The sequence below is a fragment of the Ictalurus furcatus genome, chromosome 5 (assembly GCF_023375685.1).
Source record: "Ictalurus furcatus strain D&B chromosome 5, Billie_1.0, whole genome shotgun sequence".
NCBI lineage: Eukaryota > Metazoa > Chordata > Actinopteri > Siluriformes > Ictaluridae > Ictalurus > Ictalurus furcatus.
The window spans coordinates 4,832,044-4,857,964 of record NC_071259.1 but is presented as its reverse complement, the minus strand read 5'-3'; the positions used below and the strand labels follow the sequence as shown (position 1 = coordinate 4,857,964).

The 25,921-nt window shown below is 38.7% G+C and overlaps 1 protein-coding gene across 1 annotated transcript; it reads right to left on the bottom strand.

The window, feature by feature from the left end:
- Positions 1–1,071: 1,071 nt before the first annotated feature.
- cacna1fa (calcium channel, voltage-dependent, L type, alpha 1F subunit a) lies at positions 1,072–25,589 on the bottom strand. The gene is made up of 48 exons (XM_053624306.1): positions 25,571–25,589; positions 23,480–23,757; positions 22,833–22,937; positions 21,208–21,347; positions 20,877–21,019; positions 20,610–20,762; positions 20,056–20,252; positions 19,597–19,700; positions 19,307–19,449; positions 19,137–19,202; positions 18,947–19,013; positions 18,812–18,838; positions 18,022–18,212; positions 17,594–17,819; positions 17,169–17,424; positions 16,850–16,970; positions 16,489–16,558; positions 15,760–15,820; positions 15,605–15,662; positions 15,333–15,429; positions 14,940–15,069; positions 14,611–14,670; positions 14,400–14,506; positions 14,113–14,200; positions 13,832–13,939; positions 13,695–13,747; positions 13,454–13,600; positions 12,381–12,582; positions 12,021–12,179; positions 10,143–10,253; positions 9,944–10,027; positions 9,705–9,725; positions 9,222–9,422; positions 9,023–9,114; positions 8,689–8,848; positions 8,447–8,574; positions 8,219–8,315; positions 7,749–7,851; positions 7,430–7,531; positions 7,137–7,261; positions 6,710–6,826; positions 5,830–6,177; positions 5,240–5,250; positions 4,439–4,597; positions 3,317–3,789; positions 3,080–3,192; positions 2,115–2,432; positions 1,072–1,950 (listed from the first exon to the last, which is right to left on the bottom strand). Exons 1-48 carry the CDS (start codon positions 25,587–25,589, stop codon positions 1,741–1,743), a joined length of 6,549 nt encoding a protein of 2,182 aa, XP_053480281.1. The 3' UTR covers positions 1,072–1,740.
- Between the last annotated feature and the right edge of the window lie 332 nt (positions 25,590–25,921).

The following is a 25,921-nucleotide window of genomic DNA, read 5'->3' as shown; positions in this document are numbered from 1 at the left end:
AAGAAAAGCAAGAGAATGCATCGTTACTACAAGAAAATGCTTGATTTTGCTGCGTTTTGTAACACAATTTCCGGAGAATTTTGTGCTTTTTTGCGGAAAACGACTTGAATCGGCGAAATCACAATCACACGGAATTGTTTTGCACAGTGATTCACAGTGATGTTTGTTGGGAAATGAAACCTTCTAGCTGTATTCCTGTTTGACACCCGTGAATCGAAGAGGTCTTTCTTCGGATGTGCGTTGTGATGACGCGTCTTGGCCCAAAACTGCAAAAAACTGCAAGCTCTTCCGAACATTGCAGGATTTCCTTGATTTTGCATTCATTTATGGGATTGCAAAATCCTGGAGGGAATGAATAATGAAATGCTGATGGAAATACGAATTATGTAATGACTAATGTATCTTTCAACACACATTACACATACAATATGTATATGCATTTCAGAATTATTGGCACCTGTGGTGAAAATAAGCAAAGCCGTATCAAATGAACGTATGGTATATAGTATACAGTATGTTTGTGTTAAAACAATGCATCCAAAAATCATGAAGCTTTTCTTTAGAATGCATGTTCATGAAAAACATCAGTTTCAGCGTTATTGGAGAGAATGACAGCACTGAGCCTCTTAATGTATTCCTAGCACGGTTGGAGACAGACAGTTGTAGAGAATCTTGGATGCTCCTCCATACACAGCATTTGATGCGGAATATATGTGAACTGCCATCTTTGATTCAGACTACAGATTTTTTAAATTATAATTCAAATCCAGAGGATGAGATAATCATTGCAAAACACTGAAACAGTTTCTCTGTTGATTAGGATATATACTTGCAGTCATAATTATTAAATGACTGATGGCCATGCCTGAACCTTCTGGCAGAGGCAACCAGGTATAGAATGACTTTATAATGCCATCAGTCTTCACAGGAGCCCCTGAACTATATATGTGTAAACTCACAATGTACTTACACGTGTATAATAACCACCATATATCCTAGACTAAACATAAAAAAAAGTTTTTGTGGATTGATTGTGGAGAAAAACAGTGTACAATAGATGGAAAAGGAAGTTTAAAAGAGTAGAATAATTTATTACACAGATAAAACTCTGGTGTTTCAGCATAATAACAGAGCTAATAACAAAAACTATAACTTATACTGGCAAATAAAAGAGACATTTATAAAGAATGAGACATTTTAATCTATTACTATTTAAACTATTAATATATCTATTACTATTTATCGTTTCAATAAAAGGCTAATACTACTTTCCTGGGCATTCATTCCTAATAGAATAGACACAAATCCTTGTAACATAGAATATAAGCAGAATAAAGGTAAATACTGATGGGTCATCAGGATTACAAAGAGCTGTAATAGCAGAACCTTTGCTAAGCATATTGTCAGCAGATCCGGTATTGGCCAGTGTATAAGCTATGTTTTCTAACATATGTTAGATTATATTGTGCCATATTGTCAGGTAAATCATTATTTATGTAATACTGTGCACTTGTGCATTCATAGTTGAAAATCAGTCAAAGGCTTTCCTTCTCACATCTAAGCAGAGATGATAAAATCATATAATCATCAATATGTTGGAAAAGCACAGGTCAGTACATTATTGTGAACCTGTAAGAGTAGCACAGAGAAAGTCTGCCACCTTGCAGTTGACCCATTCTTGCCCCAAACTGCTTTCTTTGTATGTATCTTTCTAATATTCTCCTCTTTCATTGAGAACCCTCAGTAAGAAATCACACAGTTAATTTCGTCAGACAGATCCTCCTCCAAGCGACTGATTGGCTGCCCGGGCGTACCTCGACTCAGCAAGTCAGCCGCGGCAGTCTCCATCTCATCCAGGCTCATGTTGCATGCGTCAGCAATCTCTCGCTTAGTAAAGTCTACGAATTTCGGATCTTTGGCGTAGAGGCCCAAGCCTTCGGATATTAGGATCTAAGGAAATAATGTCAATGTTAGAAGTCAACATTACAAATGTGAAACAGCAATATTTTTATAGTTCAGTGAAAAGCGTAATACAGTAAATAACAAAAACTAATTGCAGTAGAGGTAAAAGTGAGGTAAAGCACTACATGAGCTTCCAGTGCAGCTGTACTGACCGACTCTACGAGGCTGTCTGCACTTCCTTTCTCCACGTAGCCTGGGCCTTGCTGGGACGGTACCCTCAGAGTAGCATACGCCTGCTGCTGCTGGGACAGAGAGACACCCTGGTTTGCGGGCCACCCAGGACGGGCTGTACCTGGCAGGCTGGTGCCGCCATTAGTGTCATTCCAAACGGTCCGAGTTCCACCTGCTTCGTCCACCAGGACGAGGGGAGCATAGAGCAGACGGCCCGGCCGCGCCTGAGTGTTCGCCCACGAAGACGACGAGGCTGCTGAGGACATGCTGCTGCGCCGAGAGTCATAATTGTTTTGTGTCTGTAAAGGGTTTTGGTTTTAACGTTAATTCATATGTTACAATATATTAACGCTAAGATCTGAAATGGCTTTCGGTTTACTATTCAGTGTTGAATCAGGAGCACAACGTAACACATTAATGTAGTGCACTCATAAACGTAGCGTAGTCAAAGGATTTAAGGAGAGAGAAGGTGTTAAGAAGAGCGAGGAGACGCAGGTGCTTGCTACACAGATGTCTTTTTTATTGCAGCAGATGACATAAGCAGGTGATCCAACAAATTATATAATAAAAATTACTCATAATAATCATAATTTAATTTTTTTTAAATAGATGAAAAAAGAAAAACCTTGGATAAAAGTGCTTGATTTCCCATAAACAATGCCCATATCCTGCAATGTACTTGTGCTGTATTGTTTTGATTAATGTTAATTCAGTGTGCAGTAACATCTTCTTGTGTATAGGCAAATATGTTATGCCTAGTGATGGGCGATTTACAATTGGGCAACAAGTTGACAATAAGTGTTGTCCCTATAAAGTAAAGCATCAGTGAGCAATGATATGTTAACTGGCAGAAATGTTTGTCACTGATTTCCATGTTCTCGCATCTCGTGTCCTTGGCAACAGAAGCTAAGATGTAAGAATGAAAAGAAAGAAACTGAAACGTTACCTGCTCTCGTGCTCTGCAGGGAGGCGAGTTCTGGTGATAAGTACCGGGGATGGGGATGTCATCAATGCTGTCTTGTCTCCTCAAACACTGGATTGTGAAATTTGGCCTGCGTCCTAACGCAGTAAAAACAGAGGGAGGAATGAGAACGTAATGTAAAATAGCTGTATATGGGTGTTTATATACAGTTAGTGTTTGTAATAAAAATCCAACATACGACCAAATAAAGAGCTTTGTCACCTGAAGGAGTGGGAGGAAGGACGCGTTTTTGAATTGCATATCCTTTACTGTTTTGTTTGTTGTCACCATATCCGTTGCTACTGTATCCACTGGCACTGTAACCGTTGCTGGAGTAACCGTTGCTCTGGTAACCGTTGCTGTGGTAACCATTACCATTGTAGCCATTTACTGGGTATGTGCTTCCATTGTAGCCATTTTTAGGCAAAATGTTGCCATTGTAGCCATTTGTTGGCAAACCATTGCCATTGTAGACATTTGTAGCTGAAACATTGCCATTGCAGCCATTTGAATGGTAAGCGTTCCCATTGTAGCTACTAGTAGAGTAAGGTTTCCCATTATAGCCATTTGCAGCAACTTTGTAATCATTACTGTTAACGTTGTCTGGCTGTAATGATGCCACGGCTGCATTATTGCCACTGGAGACTGGAGGAGGTACTGTCTCTGTTGAGGAAGGAGCTTCTAGATGCTGCTGTCTGTTTATGGCAAAGATTATACACAGTTGTCTACAGAGATTTCCATAGCAACATTAATAACAGAAATACATAGATAAAAATATCTCAGCTTCAACACACTCAGTAGATAAACCTAGGAATCTGATTTCAAACACTTGACTAACAGAGAGAAACTTCTTCTGAAAGTGGCTAACTGTGTTCAGGCGCACCCTGGTAAGAGCACTTCTCCCACTACTTCAGTACAGCTGAGAACACAGCAACACTTTTATAAGATGAGCCATAAAGCAGTATGCTTTAAGGTCACAGCCTACATAGCTGCACATCTGTGCAAAAATTACATAAAAAAGTTATTCATCATTCTTTAAAGGGCAGCTATTTCAAGAAAAAAAAGCCTGAATCCCTAGAGACGAGTGAAAAATCTATTTCTGCATCTAATTTTTCCGTCTCTCCTGTGAGTGGGTTCTATTCATTACGTGCTGGTAAGAATCTCTTTATCGCCTTTAAACGGCACTCTAAACAGTAACTTACTTGATCGTTCAAATGGAGGCTCATAATGGGTGCATGCATACTGGAACCCTCTCAGTATATTTGTCACATCCTCTTTCTGTATCACTACCCCTCCTGTAAAAGTTCACTCATCACTCTCTGACTGACTGACAGCTCTCCCCACCTGTCATGTGACACTGTGCTCCGAGTGTCTTCCTCGCCGACTTGACTCTGTTCTGTAGCACTTGTTACTCCTCCTGTCCCTACGTCTTGTCCTTCACCTTCTGCACTCTGCACTGTTTCATCTGGAGGAGGAGGTGGTAACTCCTGGGTGCTGGGTGGTCTAAAAGTCAGATGTTAGATGGACACTTAAGACATAAAAAAAGAAATAAAATATTTATTTGGAAATTAGAGGATTATCTCCTTCAGTTAATCATGCTTAAAAAAAAAAAAGCCATGGGGGTATTTCCCATCAGTTTTCCAGTATGTTTTAAGATGTGGAATGTTTAATGTTTAAAGTCTAAAATTAATTAGACCTAATTCGGCTTCAAAAACAAGAGGAGGGTTTTAACTAATAAGGCTTCTCAGCAAGACATGACCAATCAAGACATTTGAGTTGTTTACTTTGCTGGTAGGTAGATATAGGGAATAATTTACAAAGCGGTAAACCCAAGACAAGACCTGGTTATACCGCCTAAAGCCTCAGAAGCTTTATGCTTTTGTCCAAAAAGTCCTGTTTTGTGAAATGTTGTGTGCTACCTCTACAATTCTACCAAAATCTACATAATTATTCTACAGTATTATTGATGTACAATGGATCCTCTCCAACATGTAGCCTCGTGGGACAAAACCCTATATGAACTATTTCAACTTCCTTTCATTCTAGTCCGCCAGATTGGTTTTCTTTAAAAGTAGTGGAGTGATCAGAAGTAGCAGTTTGCTCATTTCCTTGCTGAGTGCCAATAGCAAAGCAAAGCAGTGGTACATGTACACCCTCTTGAATATTAAGTGGAAAATGCATGATTTTCTGCACCTTCAGTTACTCTGTGTCTGTTTTAAATGACAGGATATAGAAACAGTAGTTATGTGGCATCCTGTATGAATTTAGTGGTGCTATACTGAATATAGCAAATAATTAGATTTTATTACTTTAATATATAACATCATTTTTGTGCATTATTAAGGTGAGCAGCAGGATTTGCTTTAAAATATCTTAAAGCTGTAATGCGATGTTGCCGCTGAGAGACAGACAGTGTTTAATCCTTAACATGCTGTACACTACCAGGTAAATGAAATACAAAAACAATATGGATTTTTGCATGCCAAAACCGCTATACATTATATCATTATAGCTCTCAGGCGAAAATCACAGCTTTAAAGAAATCCATCACCCAAAATCTTATGTCACTGATAAGGAATAAACCACTAAGGAATAGTTACTTTGATGTTTTCCCCAGTAGTTTCTCTATTTTTATTAATTAGCAATTATTAGCAACATAACAATTTTGGACAATTTTCTTTACTTGCAAGCAAAAGAAGCATAACGGGATGGCTCAGCGGCGTCTAATTGTGAACACTAGTCTCTAATCTGAATGCATCTGCATTCCTTATTCTTTCAATGCATAAATACTGTGCTTGCCTTGAGCTGGAATTTAGAGCCCACAATGAGCCGAGTTTCGAGTGACTGGTGGCCCACCTTCTGGGCAGAGGAGTCAGCCTGTGAGGCTGATCAAGCACCACCTCGTTATCAGAGAGAGCCGAGGCCGGCCAAGAGTCCTCCAGCGCCTCTTCTAGCCTCAGAGTATCATCATGTGGAGGGGGTTCGATGTTCACGCTAACCTCTTCTAACTGCAGGGGCAATGAAGTGCCCGCAGGGGTGGACATGGTTGGAGACAGATGAGCATCACTGAAGACACTGTCACTCTGTAGCAGTGGAAGGAGATAGAGAGCCTCTTCTCAGGTTGATATTATTGGGATTTTAATGATATATTTATTTTATATATATATATGGAATAGACATTGTGAAACACTTCGTGCGATAGTTTATCTGAAAATGAGTCTTTATGTGTTTGAATTAAATGAACATTAAAAATTCTGTTCAGACCATTTTATCTGAAAGTATTTAGAAGAAATAAGTTTTTATTCATGATGCTTTATATTTACCAAAACCAGTCTTTTTTTTTTTTTAAACATGTTTACTTTACCTTCTTACTTTCAGGTCAAAATGGTTTGAATCTAAATTGAGTCCCTGTCTCATTCCTTCCATCTGTTGTCGTCACTCCCAACCGTGCACGTGCACCTGCTACCAGGATCTTCAGACATGTAGATAAACTTTGGGCTTTATAAAAGTATATACTAATATCGCTATTAAATTCAAAACAGATGACCTGGATCAATGAAGCATCAGTTGCTAAGAACAAAAGAGATGCTGTAAAAATGATGAATTGCAACTTACCCTGAAGAACTCCTCCACTTCTATCATGTCCCCTTCGAACACCTCTTCCTGGCCGTCCTCCATTTCCATAGCCAGCCTCATTTCAGGCGCCAAATCCTGCAGGGTTCTCAGCCCAGCCTAAGAAAACACAGCGGTGTTAGAGGCTGACATTTAGTGGTAAATGCAGCTTGAAATCACTACATAAAAACCATCAAACCTTAAGCAACCTGTGATAGTGTGATAATTTGTTAATTAGTTAGTGCAATTCAGTCTCAAGTTGTAAGGACTGGAAGCATAATGTACTAATATATAAGCAAGTTTCATTCAATTTGCTCGCCACAATATCCACCACTAGGATCTCAGGGAATTAGAGTCTGTCAAAACAGTCAACTAGCCTTAGTCCATCCAACAACATACAAGGTCTAATAGATATAGGCTAATTGTGTACCTGAAGGGAAGCTGACTTATCCTTGCCCTTCTTCTTTTTCTCTTTTTCCTTCCTCTTACGGTACTTCTTGAAGTAATCCTGGATGAGGAAACTTGCATAGAACTTTCCTGCAGTCACCTCCTCTCCTAAAGAAAATTATATAACACAGATTAACACAGGCTAAGACCAAATGTTAAACACATGTTATGTCTTTTTTGTAGCATCACTTAAACCACTCAAATCCAGACTCCAGAGGCTTTAAAATGTGGCAGAGATATTGAACTGGCATCCTAGTGTATAATGTAGTTTAGTACCTGCAGGGGGTGGTATAACCTCATCAAGGAGTTTAGGCTTGGTGCGCTTCCAGATCTTTTTAATAATGGCTCTCAATTCTTCATTCTCCTTGTCGATCGGCCCTGGGGATAACCAGTGATTTAAACAAATCAAGAATTCAATTAAGCGGCTTAATTATTAATGGCAAAGTTATTCCGCATTGATTGAGTCCTTTTGTGTTTGTTTTTCATTTGTGCTTTGTTCTTACTCATGGGTATTAAAACCATTTGTCTTAAATGAGGTCTTGTAGAGTATCTATCAATTACTATCATTTGTGCCATTTGTGCTGTGCATGCCAACCTTCAGTTTTAATCTTGAGTGAAGATCTGACAAGAGCAAACAGGGTTGCGTTGAAGGACACAGTACCATCAGGATGAAGAGGCACGTTCATAGTGACCAGCCTCTGCAAGAATTAAGAGACAGATAGAGAGAGAGAGAGAGAGAGAGAGAGAGAGAGAGAAAGAGAAAGAGAGAGAAAGAGTCTAATTGGATTGCTGAGTTAAGTGGAGCTCCATGTGTGCGCCACTGGGAGTTAAATACTGTTGACTGACTGAGTGTGTCAGCTGCTTGCTCGGTCTCTGAGACGACCATAATGCTAGCGTACACCCAGGTTTCTTCAGTAATGTATATCAAGACAAATTTGTGACAGTGGACTGTCTTCTGTACTTAAACTGTCTCTTTTTAATATCAGTTACATTTGTAATAAAACTGTAGCTTTTTGCAATATACTATATGGTATTTTGATACTGTATTTATGTAGGGTCGCTTACCCTACAGGCCACCCGATGAGGACAGAGTTTGCCAAAACCAAGAGGAGGCTGAATTCGACGCAGCATGTTCACAACCTCTAAGTGCTTGAGTCTTCCCCTTTGCAAAAAAGTTTATGCAAATATTTGACCTATATCTTAAAACTAAACTTCACTTTTGTATGTATTTATTTTCAAAGGATAGTAAACTGTTTTTTTTAACATGGACTATGATAAAAAGATTACTCTTACGTGGCTTCAGGATCATAATCTGACCACACTCTCTTGAACTCATCCAGATGGTGAGTGCCCAGCACAGTCCAGTCCCTGGTCAGGTACTCAAAGTTGTCCATGATGACAGCAATGAACAAGTTAATGATCTGAAAAAAAAGGTAAAAATACAAGAACAATACAAGTGATCCTGGAATTTGGCTCCTCCCACTTGCTCTCTCGCTCTCACCCTGTCAGTATTGTTATATCGCTTTCTTTATTACCAGGAAAGCACAGAGAGCAAAGAAGCTGATGAAATAGAGGTAGGACAGATTGCTGCCACAGCTGTACTCCTCCCCTGGCTCATAATCTGACTCGGGGTCACACCTTCGTCCTGGCAGCGCTGCCAGCATAATCTCCTGCCATTGCTCTCCTGTTGCACATCTTAAGTTAAAAAAAAAACAAAAAAAAAAACAGCCCATTTGTCAGTCATTATGGTAAAACGTTTAACCAATTCCAGAAAATTAAGTCACTTAACTTTTTATGCAGCAGATTAAAAAAAAATAATAATAAAATAACAACAACAACAACAACAACAAAACTGTGTGGTGCTCGCACCTGAAGAGCAGGAGCACTGCCATGAAAAAGGTCTGGAAGTTGTTGTTGCGATTGATCTCTGTGTCGTCATCTATAGCAATCTTCCCAAATGTCTATCAATAAGGCAGAGGAGAAGAAATGTTCAAGGTATGGAAACACATCAGGGGGCCTCTGAGCAGGACACATGAAGGAAATGAAGAGATGATATAGATAAGTCTACCTGCATCCCGATCACACCATAAATGAAAAAGATCATAGCGATGAGCAGGCCGACATATGGCAAAGCCTGTAAGGATTTCACGAAAGTCCAGAGAAGCGTACGAATGCCCTCCCCTTTGCTGAGCAGCTTGACCAATCGCATGACTCGGAAGAGCCGAAAGAAAGTAATAGACACCTTGGCATTTTCCCCATCCCCCTTCCCCTATGAAAGATTTTTATTAAGAGTTTTATAGGTCATGAATAAGTCACTTAAAAGTACAAACGTATATGTTATATATGTGCTATGTTATCTGTTGTGTTATATGTTATTACACATTGCAACCTCCTTTGATGTTATGTGGTAACACAATATTTAAAAAATGATATGGTATGATATTAAATGATATTTAATACAACTTTGCTTATGATAAAAAAATAACACAGGTTAAGAAGCTATAACTAGAACATGCTGATGGTTCACACAGCAGTTTGTCACTCGACATACCTCTCCATGGCCTCCACCACCCTGTGAGAGCATAAGAAGGTTCCAGAAATATAATGCAAAAAAGAGAGATGGAAAAAAGTGTGAGACAAACAGAACACACATTGTGTGTACTTGTGTGTAATGAAAAGGTAAAAGAGGACTCTTTTCTATTCTGGGAATGAATGTTTATATTAATATCAAATGCTGTGATATGCATGATATGCAAGCCATTTTGTTCATGATAAAAAAGAAATACTCACACTAAACTCCGCAATCATGATGTCGACCAAACTTCCCACCACTATCAAGGCGTCAAAAGAATTCCAGGCATCTATAAAATAGTGCTGTGGAGAGAAAGAGTAAGAAAGAGTGTATAAAAATGGAACACTGCAAAATAAGCATCGGGTCCTCATTAAAACGGGTGTTTCAAACTGTGCAAAAGAGTCAAATGCATCTTACGTATGGTCGCAGAGCGAGAAGTTTGATGATCATCTCAATAGTGAAGAGTGTGGTGAAGATCATGTTCAGGATGTCCATGACCGAGTTGAAGCGCTTCGACTGCTCATAGTGCTGATGGCACAAAAAATGTAAATGGTTTACATGGAACTGTAATTAGACCTCATTGAGTTCTTCAGAGAAGAAACGGAGCAACATTTTTTTATTATTTTTTTTTAAATGTGTATTAGTGTATATGATGGATCATCTATTTACACCTGATACATACAAGAATGAGAAGGGTTGGGAGGGTTACGTTAAAAATGTATTCCGTTACAGTTACAAATTACTTCATAAAAAATGGATTACTTCAAGGTCATATATGTAAATAAAGTCAAGAGAAAAGCAATATGATCTAAAATACTTTTATTTAGAGCTTATTTTAGCGCTTAAAAAACATGTTCAATGTTTGCATTTATTTTAATAAAACAAACAAACAAATAAATAAATAAAAGATCACTGTCCCTGATGCAGGTGACATTACATCACAAAAGCTAGAGTGACCATATTCTCGTTTTCCAAAAAAGAGGACTATTTTTTTTTTATTTTGGGAAGGCGGGAGGGGGGTCTGAATGCAGACTTTAATACACTGAAAAAGACACACTATGAGCATTACATAAATATATATAAATAAAATTGGTTTCACTCTGCCCATGTTTTACATTTTTTCCTACATTCTTTTGAATGTCCATGGTATAAAATAAAATATTAGATGCCATGAGTGTACCTTCTGCCATCATTTACACATTTGAATGGGCATGTAACACGGAGTGATGTAATAACATTGGGGCGGCTGTGGCTCAGGTGGTTGAGCGGGTTGTCCACTAATCGTAGGATTGGCGATTCAATTCCCGGTCCACATGACTCCTTGGGCAAGACACTGAACCCCAAGTTGCTCCTGATGGCAAGTACATGGCAGCTCTGCTACCATTGTGTGTGTGTGTGTGTGTGTGTGTGTGTGTGTGTGTGAGAGAGAGAGAATGGGTGAATGAGACACAGTGTAAAGTGCTTTGTAGAACCGCTACGTTTAAAAAAATGCTATATAAGTGCAGACTATTTACCATAAAATGAATTAAACATGACCGCATTGTTTCGACTCAGGACAGCTGTCATTTGCTGCTATTATTAAGCAACAACAGCAGGTTCTCTGAGAGTAGGCTAATGGTTGAGAGACACAGAAATTTGGACAATAGTTGCTGCCTTTTATAATCGACCAGTTGGTGTGCGAGAAGGCGGGAATTACAGACAGGGGTTAAAGCAATGCAAGTATGCGCACACATGATGCAGTATTAGACCATAAGCACATCATAATGAAACTAAAGTCAAATGCCAGACACTTTCTCAAATTTAGATGCTTTTTTTAAGGTCCGACAAAGAGGACATGTCCGGGAAAAAGAGGACGTATGGTCACCCTAACGAAAAGCATTTCAAAGAACAATTTGTGTTAATTTCTACCAAATTAGCTTTGCGCAAAATTTATTTGCGCATACATCAGGAGGTTGCTCAAGTGAGTCACGACTGGCAAGAAGGAACCAGAACTATAATCAAGCAGCTGTCTATATTGTGTTATGTCAAAAGATTCATTTCTTTGGTTTTAAATGAAAAATATTGTAATCCTGATAGTATTCCCTATTTTTTTTTATTCTTTTTTTTATTATTACAAAATGTACCTGAAATCTGATGACTGTTTTTTTTTGACGTAACTGTAACGGATTACACTTACCAGTTTTTTGTATCCTGATTAAGTAACGCCATTACATGTATTTCGTTACCCTCCAAGCCTGAGAATGAGATACCGCTAAAATAATGTTGTGCACAAGATAATGTGTGTGAGATACACACCTGTACAGCCAGCGTAAGTGTATTGAGCAGAATGAGAACAAACATGATATATTCAAACTGAGAGGAGTTGATGATCCTCCAGAACTTTAACTGCGATGGGTTTTTAGGTATGTAGATCTTTATAGGTTGGGCTTTCAGAGCATAATATACACACTGCCTCTGATGAGAGAAAAAAGTGAAGTAAGACTCTGAGCACAGAAATTATACGGGTACATGCATCTAGAGGACATGTTTGGTCAAACTATACACTTAAGCATGAACAGTTTTTAAGAAAAAAATACTCTAATATGTATTTTAAAATGATTTTATGTTAAAGACTTTAGTTTTTATTCATAGGCGTTAGTTTTTATTCATACTGACTTGATTTTTGTTCAACTCGCAGTTTTTGAACTCGACCTCTCCTTGTTCGCGGAACGTGATGATGACGAAGCCCACGAAGATGTTCATCATGAAGAAGGCGATGATGATGATGTAGATGACGAAAAAGATTGAGATCTCCACACGGCAGTTGTAGATGGGGCCTCTGTTCTCAGCGTTAGCATCGATGGCTTTATATAAAATCCTGGAATTTATTACATTCAATTTACAATATTGATGATATTAGACAACTACTGTATTTTTCATCGGTTTGTTGACCAAACATATACTAGAAATATATTATTAAGTAAATATATCATCGGAAACAATAAATTGCAAGAAGATATAAATACACTATATGACTAAAAGTTTGTGGACACCTGACCATCACACCCATATGTGGTTCTTCCTCTTCCTCAAAAAAAGTTGGAAGCAGAGAATTGTATAGAATGTCTTCATATGCTGTAGCATTACAATTTCCCTTCAATGGAACTAAGATACCCAAACATGTTCTAGCATGACAATACTCCTGTGATCAAAGCGAGGGGAATCTAAATCTGTAATGGGGTGTTCAAAAAACACATATAAGTGAAATGTTCACTTGTCCACAAACTTTTGGCCATATAGTGTACATCAAATAATGCATGTGCTTTATGCTACTTTTTATGCTCCTTTTGTCAGCAGCATAAAGCCCTAGTTTTGTCAAAGGTCTGTATATGTGATTAAATTAAAATAATCTATAATGATAGGCATTCATGATGCATTGCAGTATTCAATGATGTAACTGTAACACACATATAATATTGTCAACATATTTACCCATAATATTTATAAAATATATGAAATTGCTTATCACTATGATCAATTTATTCTTGAATATAAAAAGCATTATTAATTTGTATATTGCAAAATAAATATATTACGCAATATATTTTAATATAAAAATGTATACTTTAATAAATAGTTTGCCATCCTAAATGTAACTGTCTCACGGTTCTTTTTTTTATTATTGCCAGAAGTGATCACACGGTTAGAAGGTTGAGCATATATTATTAATAAACGGTTTATGAACTCACTGTGGCCAGCCTTCAAATGTAGAGACGGTGAAAAGAGCCAGCATGCCCATCAGCACGTTATCAAAGTTAAAATCGCTGTTCACCCAGAACCTCTCCCTCACCATTGGATGATTCATATCGCCTTCCTTATACACCACAAACGTGCCTCTGGATAAAACGCACAAATATTCATCAGTAAACAGACTACAGAGGTGCACTATCAGACTGAAATATGTGAGTTAAGAAGAACACAGATGCGCACTTGCATTCCTCTGGGGTGTGTTTGGCCTCATCAGTGCATCTATAAAAACGTCCCTGCGAGAGCATACAGCAGCCATGTGAGACCCGAAAGTGCGTTCAAGGTTTTGTGAAAGTGTTCTTTAGCATGAGTAGAGTTACCTTGAAGAGCTGCACTCCAATGCAGGCAAACATGAACTGCAGGAGGGTAGTGACAATGAGGATGTTGCCTATGGTGCGGATGGCCACAAACACACACTGGATCACGCTCTGGAGACACAAATACTCAGGCAATCAGAAATCACATTGAGAAATCACATCACTTTTACTTTATCCGAATAAGCATGAAATGTCTAGATAATTAACAGAAGTATCACTGTACATAAGGATGAACATGTTGAAGAATACACAGGACTACGTGGTCAGTCAAGCCGTGGGTATACCTTGAGTCCCTTTGCTCGGTTGATGGCTCGGAGAGGTCTGAGCACTCGCAGTACTCGCAGAATCTTTACAACAGAGATGGCACTCGACCTGAAGTAAGAAAAAAAAAAGTGATACCAAGAGTCGGAATGCAAGGCTGAATGGACATTTATTAAAACGGTTAATGGATGAAACGACAAATGGATCAACGGATTTATAAATTGATAACGGATGAATGAATAGCTGTTAATGCTGAATTAGTCTATAAGTAAATTGGTGTCTAGGTGGAGGATCAATGTGTCGCACTTACTGCAGGAAGAAGGACGTTAAAGACACGCTGACGACCAGCAGGTCCAAGAGATTGAAAGCATTTCTGCAGAAGGAGCCTTGATGAAGGAACGCACCATACACGGTCATCTATGTACAAAACAAAAATGGCCGTTAATACACTGACAATGCTGTATAGACAGTTTTTCAGGCTCAAACAAAATGATGGATATCGATTACTTGAGCAGGTTTACCTTCAGTATAATCTCGATGGTGAAGACAGTGGTGAAGACATAATCAGCATAGCCGAGCATCTAGGAGTAAAGGGAGGTAAAGTAAATTGTATGTATTAGTGTTTTTGTGAAGATCACGGTGTCTTAAATACACACATTCAAGCACAATAAGGAAAATCGGACTATACCGATCTAATGCAAGATGCAAACAGTACTGATTGAATACCAAACAATCAATTTAAGATTTCTATCATTTGAAATAGTACCGAATGCTCCTCATGGGGATCGATCGGTCGATCGATCCGTCTATCTATCTATCTATCTATCTCTTTACAAACCGGCTAACTTACAATGTTCCGAACCGAATGAGTTTTGATTGGGTCCTCAGCAGCCAGTGAGAAACTACTAAGGATGATGAAGAGGAGGATGAAGTTGGTAAAGTAAGGATTGTAGATGAGGTTGTGACAAGCAACTCTGAGGCTGGACAGACAGAAAATCAGGAAAAGAAGGTTAGTGATGAAAAAGATGCTTCGACTGACAGAATGATCATCTTTTACATTAATTCATTAAAAATTTATTTAAAAAAAAAAAATAGTATTGAGACAGGATACAATACAGGCATAAAACTGAGATGTTTTAATGGGCCTTGCTCAAGGACTGCAAAGAGGCTCTCTGCCTGAGTACCCATTATTTGCTATATGATATACTGTATATTTACTGTACATTAAGCTTAGATGACTCACCAGTTTTTCTTGCCTAGAATGAAGAAGGAGCTCCCATCAGGTATGGGGACAATTTTCTCTTTGGGCTGAAAACTTTCCACTTTCATCGGCACAGCACCTAAAGAACACAAAATCCTAAATTATTGTTCTGCCACACAAAAATGTGTCATTAACTTACAGCATACTGCACTTTATAAAATGTGTTTGATTCAATTCTCCTTTCAATTATGGTTCTTTATATGGACAGCTGTATTTTACAGCTATTTTATGTAACACAAGAGGATATTATTTACCCTCAAGGCCCTCAATTGCTCTCAGCTCTTCACTCTCCTCCCAGTCATCCGCATCATTCTGGAGGGAAAAAAAAGATACAAGCAAAGAGAAGTGAAAAATAGACAAAGTAAAAGGACAGAGTAAGACTGAGTTAGCGAAAAATGAGAAGACTTACTCCAGCTTCATCATCATCCCTGTCTTCATCATCTTCCCACTCTTCCTCTTCTGGTTTTTCTCTTTAAAACACATCGACTTGTTAAAGTTCAAAATGCTAAGTGAATAATGTCTGCAGAATAAAAGTACTTCTTCAAGTGGCCTGAAGAGAAATTTATATACAGTACTGTGCAAAAGTTTCAGGCACCCTATTTTATTTAGCACAAACTTTGTTATAGATGTTTATTTTACGACTTCTACATGACCGAGTCAGTACAAACACATTTTAGATTCCCAAACATTAGTTTTCCAGCACAAAATTAAATGTTAAAAGAAAAATGTTTGTATGTCAGTAAAGAAAGCAGCATATTACATAAGAGACACTTTTCAGACAAAAGCACAATGAAGGCTGCAGGGTTTTGCTGCAAAAATAAGAAGTGAGTGAGACAGTCAAAGTGTCCAGAAGAACCGTGGCTGGTTCTGTAAGATGCTCAATAAAACATACAGCTCCTTTCCTTATAAAACTGCACTAATTCTACCTGAGACTACTATTTTTATTTTTTTTTTAAACAAAGGGTCATCACACCAAATATTGACTTAGTTTCATTTATTACTGTTTATTGCTCTTTATAGTATTTTGTAAAAAAATATTTCTGAAGGCATCTTTGCGCTACAGCATTTTTTTTTGCATGTGCCTACGACATTTGCAAAGTACTACACAGATTTTTTCTAGATTTGGTAAGGCACGTACTCTTTTTTCTTTTTGCCATTTCCTGCTAAGTTATCCACAGCAATAGCCAAGAAGACATTCAACAGGATGTCTGGGCACAAGTGGATGTTAAGGGTAGAATTTAAAAACTAGAGAGATAGAATCCGTTTTTGTCCAATTGCATGAGTAATTTATCAATTACTATTTTCTGTAGCAATTTTATGGAACATACATTTTATGGAATAACCTTTAACACATAATTCTCAGAAGAAAAAAAAAAGTCCAAAGAAAGAAAATGAAACAATTAAAAGCAATATAAGCACACTTTAATAACAGGAACTTAAAAAAAGAGTGACAGTATATGTGTTATAGAACTGAGTAAAGAAGACAGGTGAAAGGATACAGTTACCACAGACAAAAAGAATGACGAAGTAGATACAAACGATCATGTTGGGGAAAATGGGGCCTCCGTATGCCATGATGCCATCATACATAACGGAGTTCCAGTCCTCTCCAGTAAGAATCTGTCATGAGACAGTTTCTCATTGGGTGCCTTTTTGATTCAAAAACTGATTCAAAAATCACTTCACAAAATTCTAAACTCATGTACTACATTCATGGCTATTACACTAAATCATGGATAATTACTGTTTAAAAAATATGAATATATGAAAAAATATGAATTCATATAGAGACGACAACCTAGCAACAGAGGCGGTTACCTGGAAACAAGTGAGCAAAGCAGAGGGAAAGGTGTCGAATGTGCTTCTCTTCATCTGGGTCTCATCAAAGTTGAACTTGCCACCAAACAGCTGCATGCCCAGCAGGGCAAAGATGATGAGGAAGAGGAAAAGCAGCAGCAGCAGGGAACAAATGGCTTTCATCGAGTTCAGCAGAGAGCTGACGAGATCTGATAGAGCAGCCCAGTGACTGAGAAAGGAAGAGAACAAAGGAAAAAATATGTTGAACATATAGAAACTACACTATACACTAACTACACTTGTCATGCAAAGCAATATACACACAGTACCTTCCATTTGATTAACAATGGACGCATTTTGGGCTGAAACACTGTGCCTTTAAAACCGCCACACGTTCTGGGCACAAACGGCATTCGTGTTACGTAAAAAAAAGACAGCTAACTCACCGGGTAACTTTGAAGATGCGGAGGAGACGGACACAGCGCAGCACAGATATACCAATAGGGGGGATAACGTCCATCTCCACGAGTACTGTCTCGAGTATCCCACCACACACCACAAAGCAGTCAAACCGATTAAAGAGCGCTATGAAGTAGACCTGGAAGCCGAAGCTGTACATCTTCATCAGCATCTCCAGGGTGAACAGGGCCAGCAGGATCTTGTTGGCTCGTTCTGAGACAGAAAGCGGAAACAATCAGTTTGAAAAAAACAGCCTCAAATAATCTACTCTAATAAAAGTAATCGATACTGTGATCAATTTAAATCCACAGGGTGTGGACAGTAATGTGCTGAACTGCACAAGTCAGGACAATACAAATACATAAAGCAGAACATAACAGTCCACATGGTGCAGAAAGGTTTATTCAGAAATTAATATTGGAAGTTGGTGTGTGTCTGCACACACCTTGTATATCGGTGAGCCACTTGGGCTGGCCGTAATGCTCTGAAGCACTCGCCGTTGTGTTGAGGAAGACCAGCAGCAACACCAGCCAGTAGAAGTTAGTGGACTTCACTGCCACGCGGCAGTTCTTCCTTAGGACTAAGTTCAAATGGTAGAGCTGCTCACTGCACAGAAAACCAGAGGAAGTAAAACAGTCTTGTAGATAGACAGAATAACCAAATAAAAGTTTTTTAAAAAATGATTATATATATATATATATATATATATATATATATATATATATATATATATATTATACAATACATTTTATATTACTGTCTACTTTACAGTAGTAATTGTATTGTCTACTTTACAGTCTTTAGTTATAATATTTACACGTTATTAAGATCTTTATTATGTCTTTTTAATAATTAAAACAAAAAAACCCACTAACATCCATCCAGAAATAACTTGACCAAGTATCTATAAACGTTTAACATGACATAGTGCTCATATATTCCTAAAAGTACTTCTATGATTAGAACATATCTCTCCTTTCAATCTTGAAATTTTCTTCGGTCTTCATTTGCTGCTGTAGGCATTAAGCTGTAATTCCCATGTATAACAGGGATATTAGAATGTTCAGTCACTTGTCCCTGGTTTACTTTACATTTATTAGCAAAAGCGAATAAGCAAACTGTTCGAGGTTCTAAGATCAAACATCAGACACTGCACCAAGATGAAATAGATGAAATATAACTGAAAGACATTTTGTTTGACTTACCAAAAGCTTATAGTCAGCAGTTTGGCCCTGAGTTGTAAGAATGAGAAACGGTTTGATCAGATGTACTATAGTTGATCAGTAACAGGAACAATTAACCAATGTGTATAATATAAAAATAGGATTCTTTAACATTACTGTATAGAAGCACAGCAGCCATTATCATCGTCTAGGAAAGCCTCGAACTCTGAGTCGGAATCTGATTCTGTAAAAAGATTGTAACCAATGTACCCGTTCAAAGTAGACACAAAGAATCATGTGGAAGTTCTTACTATTATACTATTATTTTTCAGCATTAAAGGTTGAAAAGGATAAGCGTTCAGAATACCTCCATCTTCACTGTGTTTATACCAGCCATATTTCTTCATCATCTTTTTCTTTGCCACCACAGCACCTTATATCAAAAGAAAATAGAGTAAAGCTAGGCTTAATGTGTGTGTGTGTGTGTGTGTGTGTGTGTGTGTGTGTGTGTGTGTGTGTGTGACGTTGGTGCCTCACGCTTATTGCCATCTTCATCCATATCCTCAGCCTCAATAAGCCAGTCCATGTAGCCCACCATATCCTCTTCCATCTGCTGTTTCTCCTGAGCCTTTTGAAGCTCACCACGACACACGGCCTTCTCTCTTTCCTTAGAGAACTCACTGAGTGCATATTCGCAAACAAACACACATACATATCCAAACAGTTTACTCTACATCCAAAGCAAATCTCTAAATTCAATGAAATACAGTTTGGGTAGACCGATTTATTGAACCGAACACCAAAGAACAGCTCTTGAAGGCTCTTACCCGCTCAAAACACCCAAAACAAGATTTAGAACAAAGAAGGAGCCAAAGATGACTAGGGACACAAAATAAATCCAGGGCAGCTCAAAACCAATCGCATCATTCATCTGGAGAGATCACAAGGAAACAATGGAGAGTGTGAAAAGTGGGTTAAATGTAATTTCCTTTTTTTTTTTTTTTTTTTTTTTTTTTAAAATGGTTCGATTTTTCTGTACCTTGAGGTTGGGTTCTTGTCTTTACTATCCTATTAATAATGGCTGCAATATGCTAATCTATTGTATATATTCTGTGTATGAATCTATTATATGTGGATATTGGTATTTTTAGGTATATTAGATATCCGCCAATAAAGGTATAGGAAAATCTGAGATGCTCAGTATAACTTCTAATCCTAGTCAGAGACAGAGACAGAGAGAGGAGGAGAAATGAGAGAATGAGACATATAAAATGGATGGTAAATACCCAGTACAAAACATCAGTCCATCCCTCCATAGTAATGCACTGGAAAACAGTAAGCATGGCGAAAAAGATGTTGTCGAAGTTTGTGATGCCGCCGTTAGGGCCTTCCCAGGAACCCCTACACTCAGTATTGTTACCCACACAGAAACGGCCATTACCGGCAAATGCACACGGTGTGGGATCATCCTCCACGTAAAGTTCTGTGAGGGCACAGCAACACATGCAGATATGTCATTAATTTTTTTTTATTTGTGTTTGATGTCCAGCCTAGCAACTACAGAAAGCACACGTAGTGATAACATTTTCAAACTTGATTAGAGTGATTAAAACACAAGGATACAGGTACATCTATATTATATGAAGGTACATATGAAAATGCAGATACAGATGCACCACTCTGATCACAGATGTCCACTGTATATTTAAAAAATCTATTCTATGTTGTTAACATGTTTGCATCATGTTGACTGACTGACACAATAAAATACATTTGGTGCATACAGTAAACACAAATGGTCTTAACATCTGGAATGTTTTGCATTGCATGTGTTGTTCACCTGTCCTGACAAAGTAGCATGTCTTGTGCATTTTGCCAATGAAGAGCTCCAGGCCAATAATGGCATAAATGATTATGACAAACATGACCAGCAGACCAATATGAAACAGAGGAACCATAGCCTTCATGATGGAGTTCAGCACAATCTGCAGACCTGCACACACACAATAATTACAAACCTTTATAATTACTAAATACAGTTTTGCATACATACATACACATGCATAAAAAACAACACAACAACACACACACACACACAAACACTTACTGGGCACGCCAGAGACCAAGCGCAGAGGTCGGAGTACTCTGAAAGCTCTGAGAGCTTTGACATCCAGGCCTCCTGGTTTACCGGATGCATGATGGGCATCTCCGTGTTTGGGTTCCCCCATCTCTGCTACAACGCTAAACAGCCTGCGCTCACACACAAACACACACACAGACACACACAGACACTCAGATAACCCATTTGCCCTTCGTTGTTATTTACCTGTTTGTTATTTACCTGTTTGCTTAACACAAATGCATGATACACACAGCAGAATTGGAAAGCAATATAAATGAAAACCAGACGAAGGGTTGCCTGGGAAAACTGCACAAACCCAACAATGACAATGATGAAATCCAGCAGGTTCCAGCCGCTGCGGATGTAGGCACTGGGGTGCATGACCAGACCATAGGCCAGGATCTTTGTGAAGGTTTCAATGGTGAAAATAACTAGAAAGATGTATTCTACTTTTTCCTGAGAAAAAGAATTGAATGGATGAGGTGAGAAAGAAGGCTGGATTAGAAAACAATACTGAATCAGTCAAGTATAGTAAGGAAATAAATGGAAATGAAGATCTGTTTAGTTTGTCTCATTTAAAGGCAGGGTTTGTAATATTTAGAGCTTTCTGATTTGAATAAGGCAAACCCCACCCCACCCCATGCGTCTTAACAGCTAGTGACTGGGTCAACAGGGCAAGAAGGGAACGAGCTCAGGGTTTGTGATATATAGTAGAGCAAGTGAAGGGCGAGGGATAGAGGACAGAGTAATAATCATCAATATACAGCCCCAATTACTGGGACAGTATGGAAAATGCAAAAAAACATGAAAAGACTCATTTGAACATTTGATTCACCCTGTACTATATTGAAAACACATTATTAACACTTTTTAATTTTTAAACTATACACTCATTTCAAATCTGATGACTGCAACACACTCCAAAAAAGTTGGGACAGTCGACTGTTTACCACTGTGTAACATCACCTTTTCTTTTAATAACACTTATTAAGCGTTTAGGTGCTGAAGACATCAGAAGGTTAAGTTTAGCAAGTGGAATTTTCCCCCATTCATACATTATGCATTTCTTCAGCTGCGCTGTACGGGGCCTTCGTTGCCTTATTTTGCGCTTCATAATGTGCCACACGTTCTCAATTGGAGACAGGTCAGGACTGCAGGCAGGACATACTAGTAATCTGGGCAGAATGTGCTTGGTGTTGTCCTGCTCTGGATGGCGGCATATGTTGCTCCAAAATTTGTACATATCTTTCTGCATTAATGGTGCTCTCACAAATGTGCAAGTTACCCATGCCATGGGCACTGACACACCCCCATACCATGGCAGATGCTGGCTTTTGGACCTGATGCTGATAACAGCTTTTCCTCTTTGGCCCGGAGAACATGACGGCTGTTTTGTCCAAATAGTTGACTTGTCGGACCACAAAACACGCACTGCACTACTGTCCATCTCAGATAAGACCGAGCCCAGAGAAATCGGATAGTGTTGATGTATGGCTTCTGCCTTGCCTAGTAAAGCCTTAACTTGCATCTGTGGATGCAGCGGCGAATGGTGTTGGCTGACAAAGGTTTACCAAAGTACTCCTGACTTTTTTGGAACGTACTGCATGCATCAATTTCAAAATAAACCTTTATCTTCAAAAAACTATGCAGTTGATTAGGTAAAACATCAAATACCTTGTCTTTATGTTTCTAGTTTAAATACAAGTCAAAGTACACTTACAAATCACTCCTCTTTGTTTTCATTAGCGGTTTTACATACTGTCCCAACTTTTTCGGAATTGGGGTTGTACTTTATGAGATTAAAACCTGATAGTGTGTCAGCCCTAAAAGGTTGCCAACTGCCTTGAACTGGTAAAGGTGAAAGATTTGGGATAAACTGCTCTTTCGTGCATGTTATTGATCAATATTAAGAATAAGTAAGATCAGTCAGCACAGACTTACCAGATTGTGATTGGTGGCATTGGAATCGTCTTCGGGAAAAGGTCGTGACACACCAAGGGCTACACAGTTAGCAATGATGGCTAGCAAGATGAATATATCAAAGGGCTTAAAGAACAGAGGTTAAGGACCATGTAGTTACAGACACTGGTGTTTGTACAGGAATTAGTTGTCCTTCACAATATCCGCACATTCTATTAGATATTTATTTATTTATTTTTAAGTTAGATATTTATATTTATTTTAAAAACTTCCCCAATGTTCTACCAAATTTTATCTTGTCAATTCCCACGCATCAACTAACTCTTCCCTATCTCACCAAAACTACTAAGTAGGGAGCGTGGGGCAACTCTGAGACATGTAAAACCAAGTTCCACATCTTTTCGAACAGCTGTTCATTCTGCATGACAGCGCAGAGTAACACACTCAGGGTAAAGTGCTATCTACCTTCTTCCACATACATGAGCTCACACACACCCATGATTGGCTAGTGTCACTGTGACTGACAGGGAAGAGAAAGTATGCCATCCCTACCACACAGAGAGCAAGGCTAATTTTACTCTCTTGACTCCTGGCCACAGATGTCTGTGGCATTTTTGAGGGATTAAGCTTATTTGGTCTGCAAATGCTTCTTGCACACATACACACACAGCCAACGAAGGATATTTCCACTCCACAAGGGCTAGGGCGGCCATGCGGATGGGATTGCTGAGCGTAAGGCAGCACAGAGCTCTTGGTGCTCGGAGTTTGGACTTGTTGGCTTGCATCTGCTTCTTGGCTCCGCCGGCCCTCCTGCGTGCGCCAGCCGAACATGTGGAGTTGAGGGTGTCTGACCTCTGGAGCTCCCCCGCGGGCCCCCCTGCAGCCCCATCTGTGGAAAAAAAACTTTTATTTATATTTTGTTTATATTCAGCATTTAAATGGTACACTTAATATAAGTAAGCAGCAGATAATTGTGATCAGCCAGAATGTTCTATACTTCTGCATAAAACATCACCAGAGTTTCACACAAGTTGATCAGTCCTGAGCATCGGCTTAGAGGAATTTCAGCCCGTTCCTCAGTACAGAACAACTTCAACTCTGGGATGTTGGTGGGTTTCCTCACATGAATTACTTGCTTCGGGCCTTTCCACAACATTTCTATTGGATTAAGGTCAGGACGTTGACTTGGCAATTCCAAAACATTAACTTTATTCTTCTTTAACCGGTCTTTGGTAGAACGACTTGTGTGCTTAGAGTCATTGTCTTGCTGCATGACCCATTTTCTTTTGAGATTCAGTTCATGAATTTCCTTTAGAATTCACTGGTATAATTCAGAATTTATTGCTCCATTAATGATGGCAAGCCGTCCAGTTGGTCTGTTGGACTGCGTACGGCACGGGGTACATTTACTCATTGCGATACTTCTGTTCCGAAAACATGCATCGGAGAGTACAGGCCAAAGTTGTGTCCCAAATGACATACTATACACTTACATTATGCACACTACCATCTAGTGTATGAATTTTAGAAGGGTATAATCATCTTAAATGGAACATTAACCGGAAGTATAAGCTGTTTCCCAGTCGATGGCACATGATGTCAAACACATGTAATGTGACGCCACAAGCTTTAGCAGAATACCCAGAGTCAAAGATAATCAATTTCTCCAGTTTACTGTTTACGTCAACGTTAACTTTTATACCCAACATGACCTCAATCACCATCAGACGGAGGCGTAATCGTCAAGAGACAGCACGGGAGAAGGCATGGGAGCATTTTATATTAAATGCAGTGTAGAAGATTGCAACCGGCGAACTTTACAAAACAGAGCACGAAAGCACGACAGTGATGCACGAGCACAAACTTATGTTTATATCACAAATGCTCCAAGGTCTTCAATGGGTTGGGGAAATTGTTAAAAACACTATACAAATTAAAAATAATTGAATTGAAGTGAATTGGGAGATTTACATGCGGCGTCTTATACAGCACTCTCCACAAACACCATCACCAAAACACTTTTGGAAGAATGGGGGTCATCGCTCCAGTAAAGTTCCATAGACTTGTCTATGGCAAGGAGACCTGTAGCTGTTTTGGTGGCTTACATTTACATTTATTCACTTAGCAGACGCTTTTATCCAAAGCGACTTACAAATGAGAAAGATACAAGCAGAGCGATATATCAAGCAGAGAGCAATACAAGTAGTGCTACCATACAAGATCCATTAATTGAATTCCAGAAGACACAAAGTGCAGAGTAGAGGTGTAAGTGCAATTTATTTTATTTTATTTTTTTAAAATTATTATTATGAGTTGGTTAGGTATTCATGGAAGAGGTGGGTCTTTAGCTGTTTTTTGAAGATGGTGAGAGATTCTGTGGTCCGGATTGAGATTGGAAGTGCATTCCACCACTGAGGAACAGTTAGTGTGAACAGTTAGTGGCTTGTGGCCCAACACCTTACTAACACACTTTATTTCAGTTTTGTCCTTTTCTTCCTCATCTGCGTAAGTCTACTTTGTGGAACACACACACACAATACTTTTGAAGTACTTACTTTGTCTTGTAGCTAAATTATAATAGTCTGTCTGCACCAGGCCCTAACCCTAACCTTAACCAGGATCCAAAAAATGTTGTTTTTTGTGCTGCTGCTTTTAGAAAACCCACTAGTCATATCTTCCTGTCATTTTGGTGATATTAGTCCTCACAGTAAAACACACACACACACACACACACACACACACACAATTCGTTTCCTCACCTTTGGGCACCACGTCCATTTCCTCACTTCAATCACGACAAATATTTTCTCTTTCACCTGTTAGCTGAGCAACCTGGCCCTCTTTTATCCTCTTCTTTTTCACGACTCATACACAAAAAAAAAAATAAAATCCGTTCGTCTACTTCATATCAATAAAATAAAATGAAATAAAACCGCTAACGGATAATCTTTCCACAGTGTTTCCGCCGAAGTACTTTACCTGAGGTGACTTTACCGTTAGCTACCTGTACAGGTGACATGGTCAACCTCTGAAGGTAAAGTCCTATAAAAACATGACGCCATTAATAATAAATTATTATTGTTATAATTTTTAAATATACGGTTTGGTGT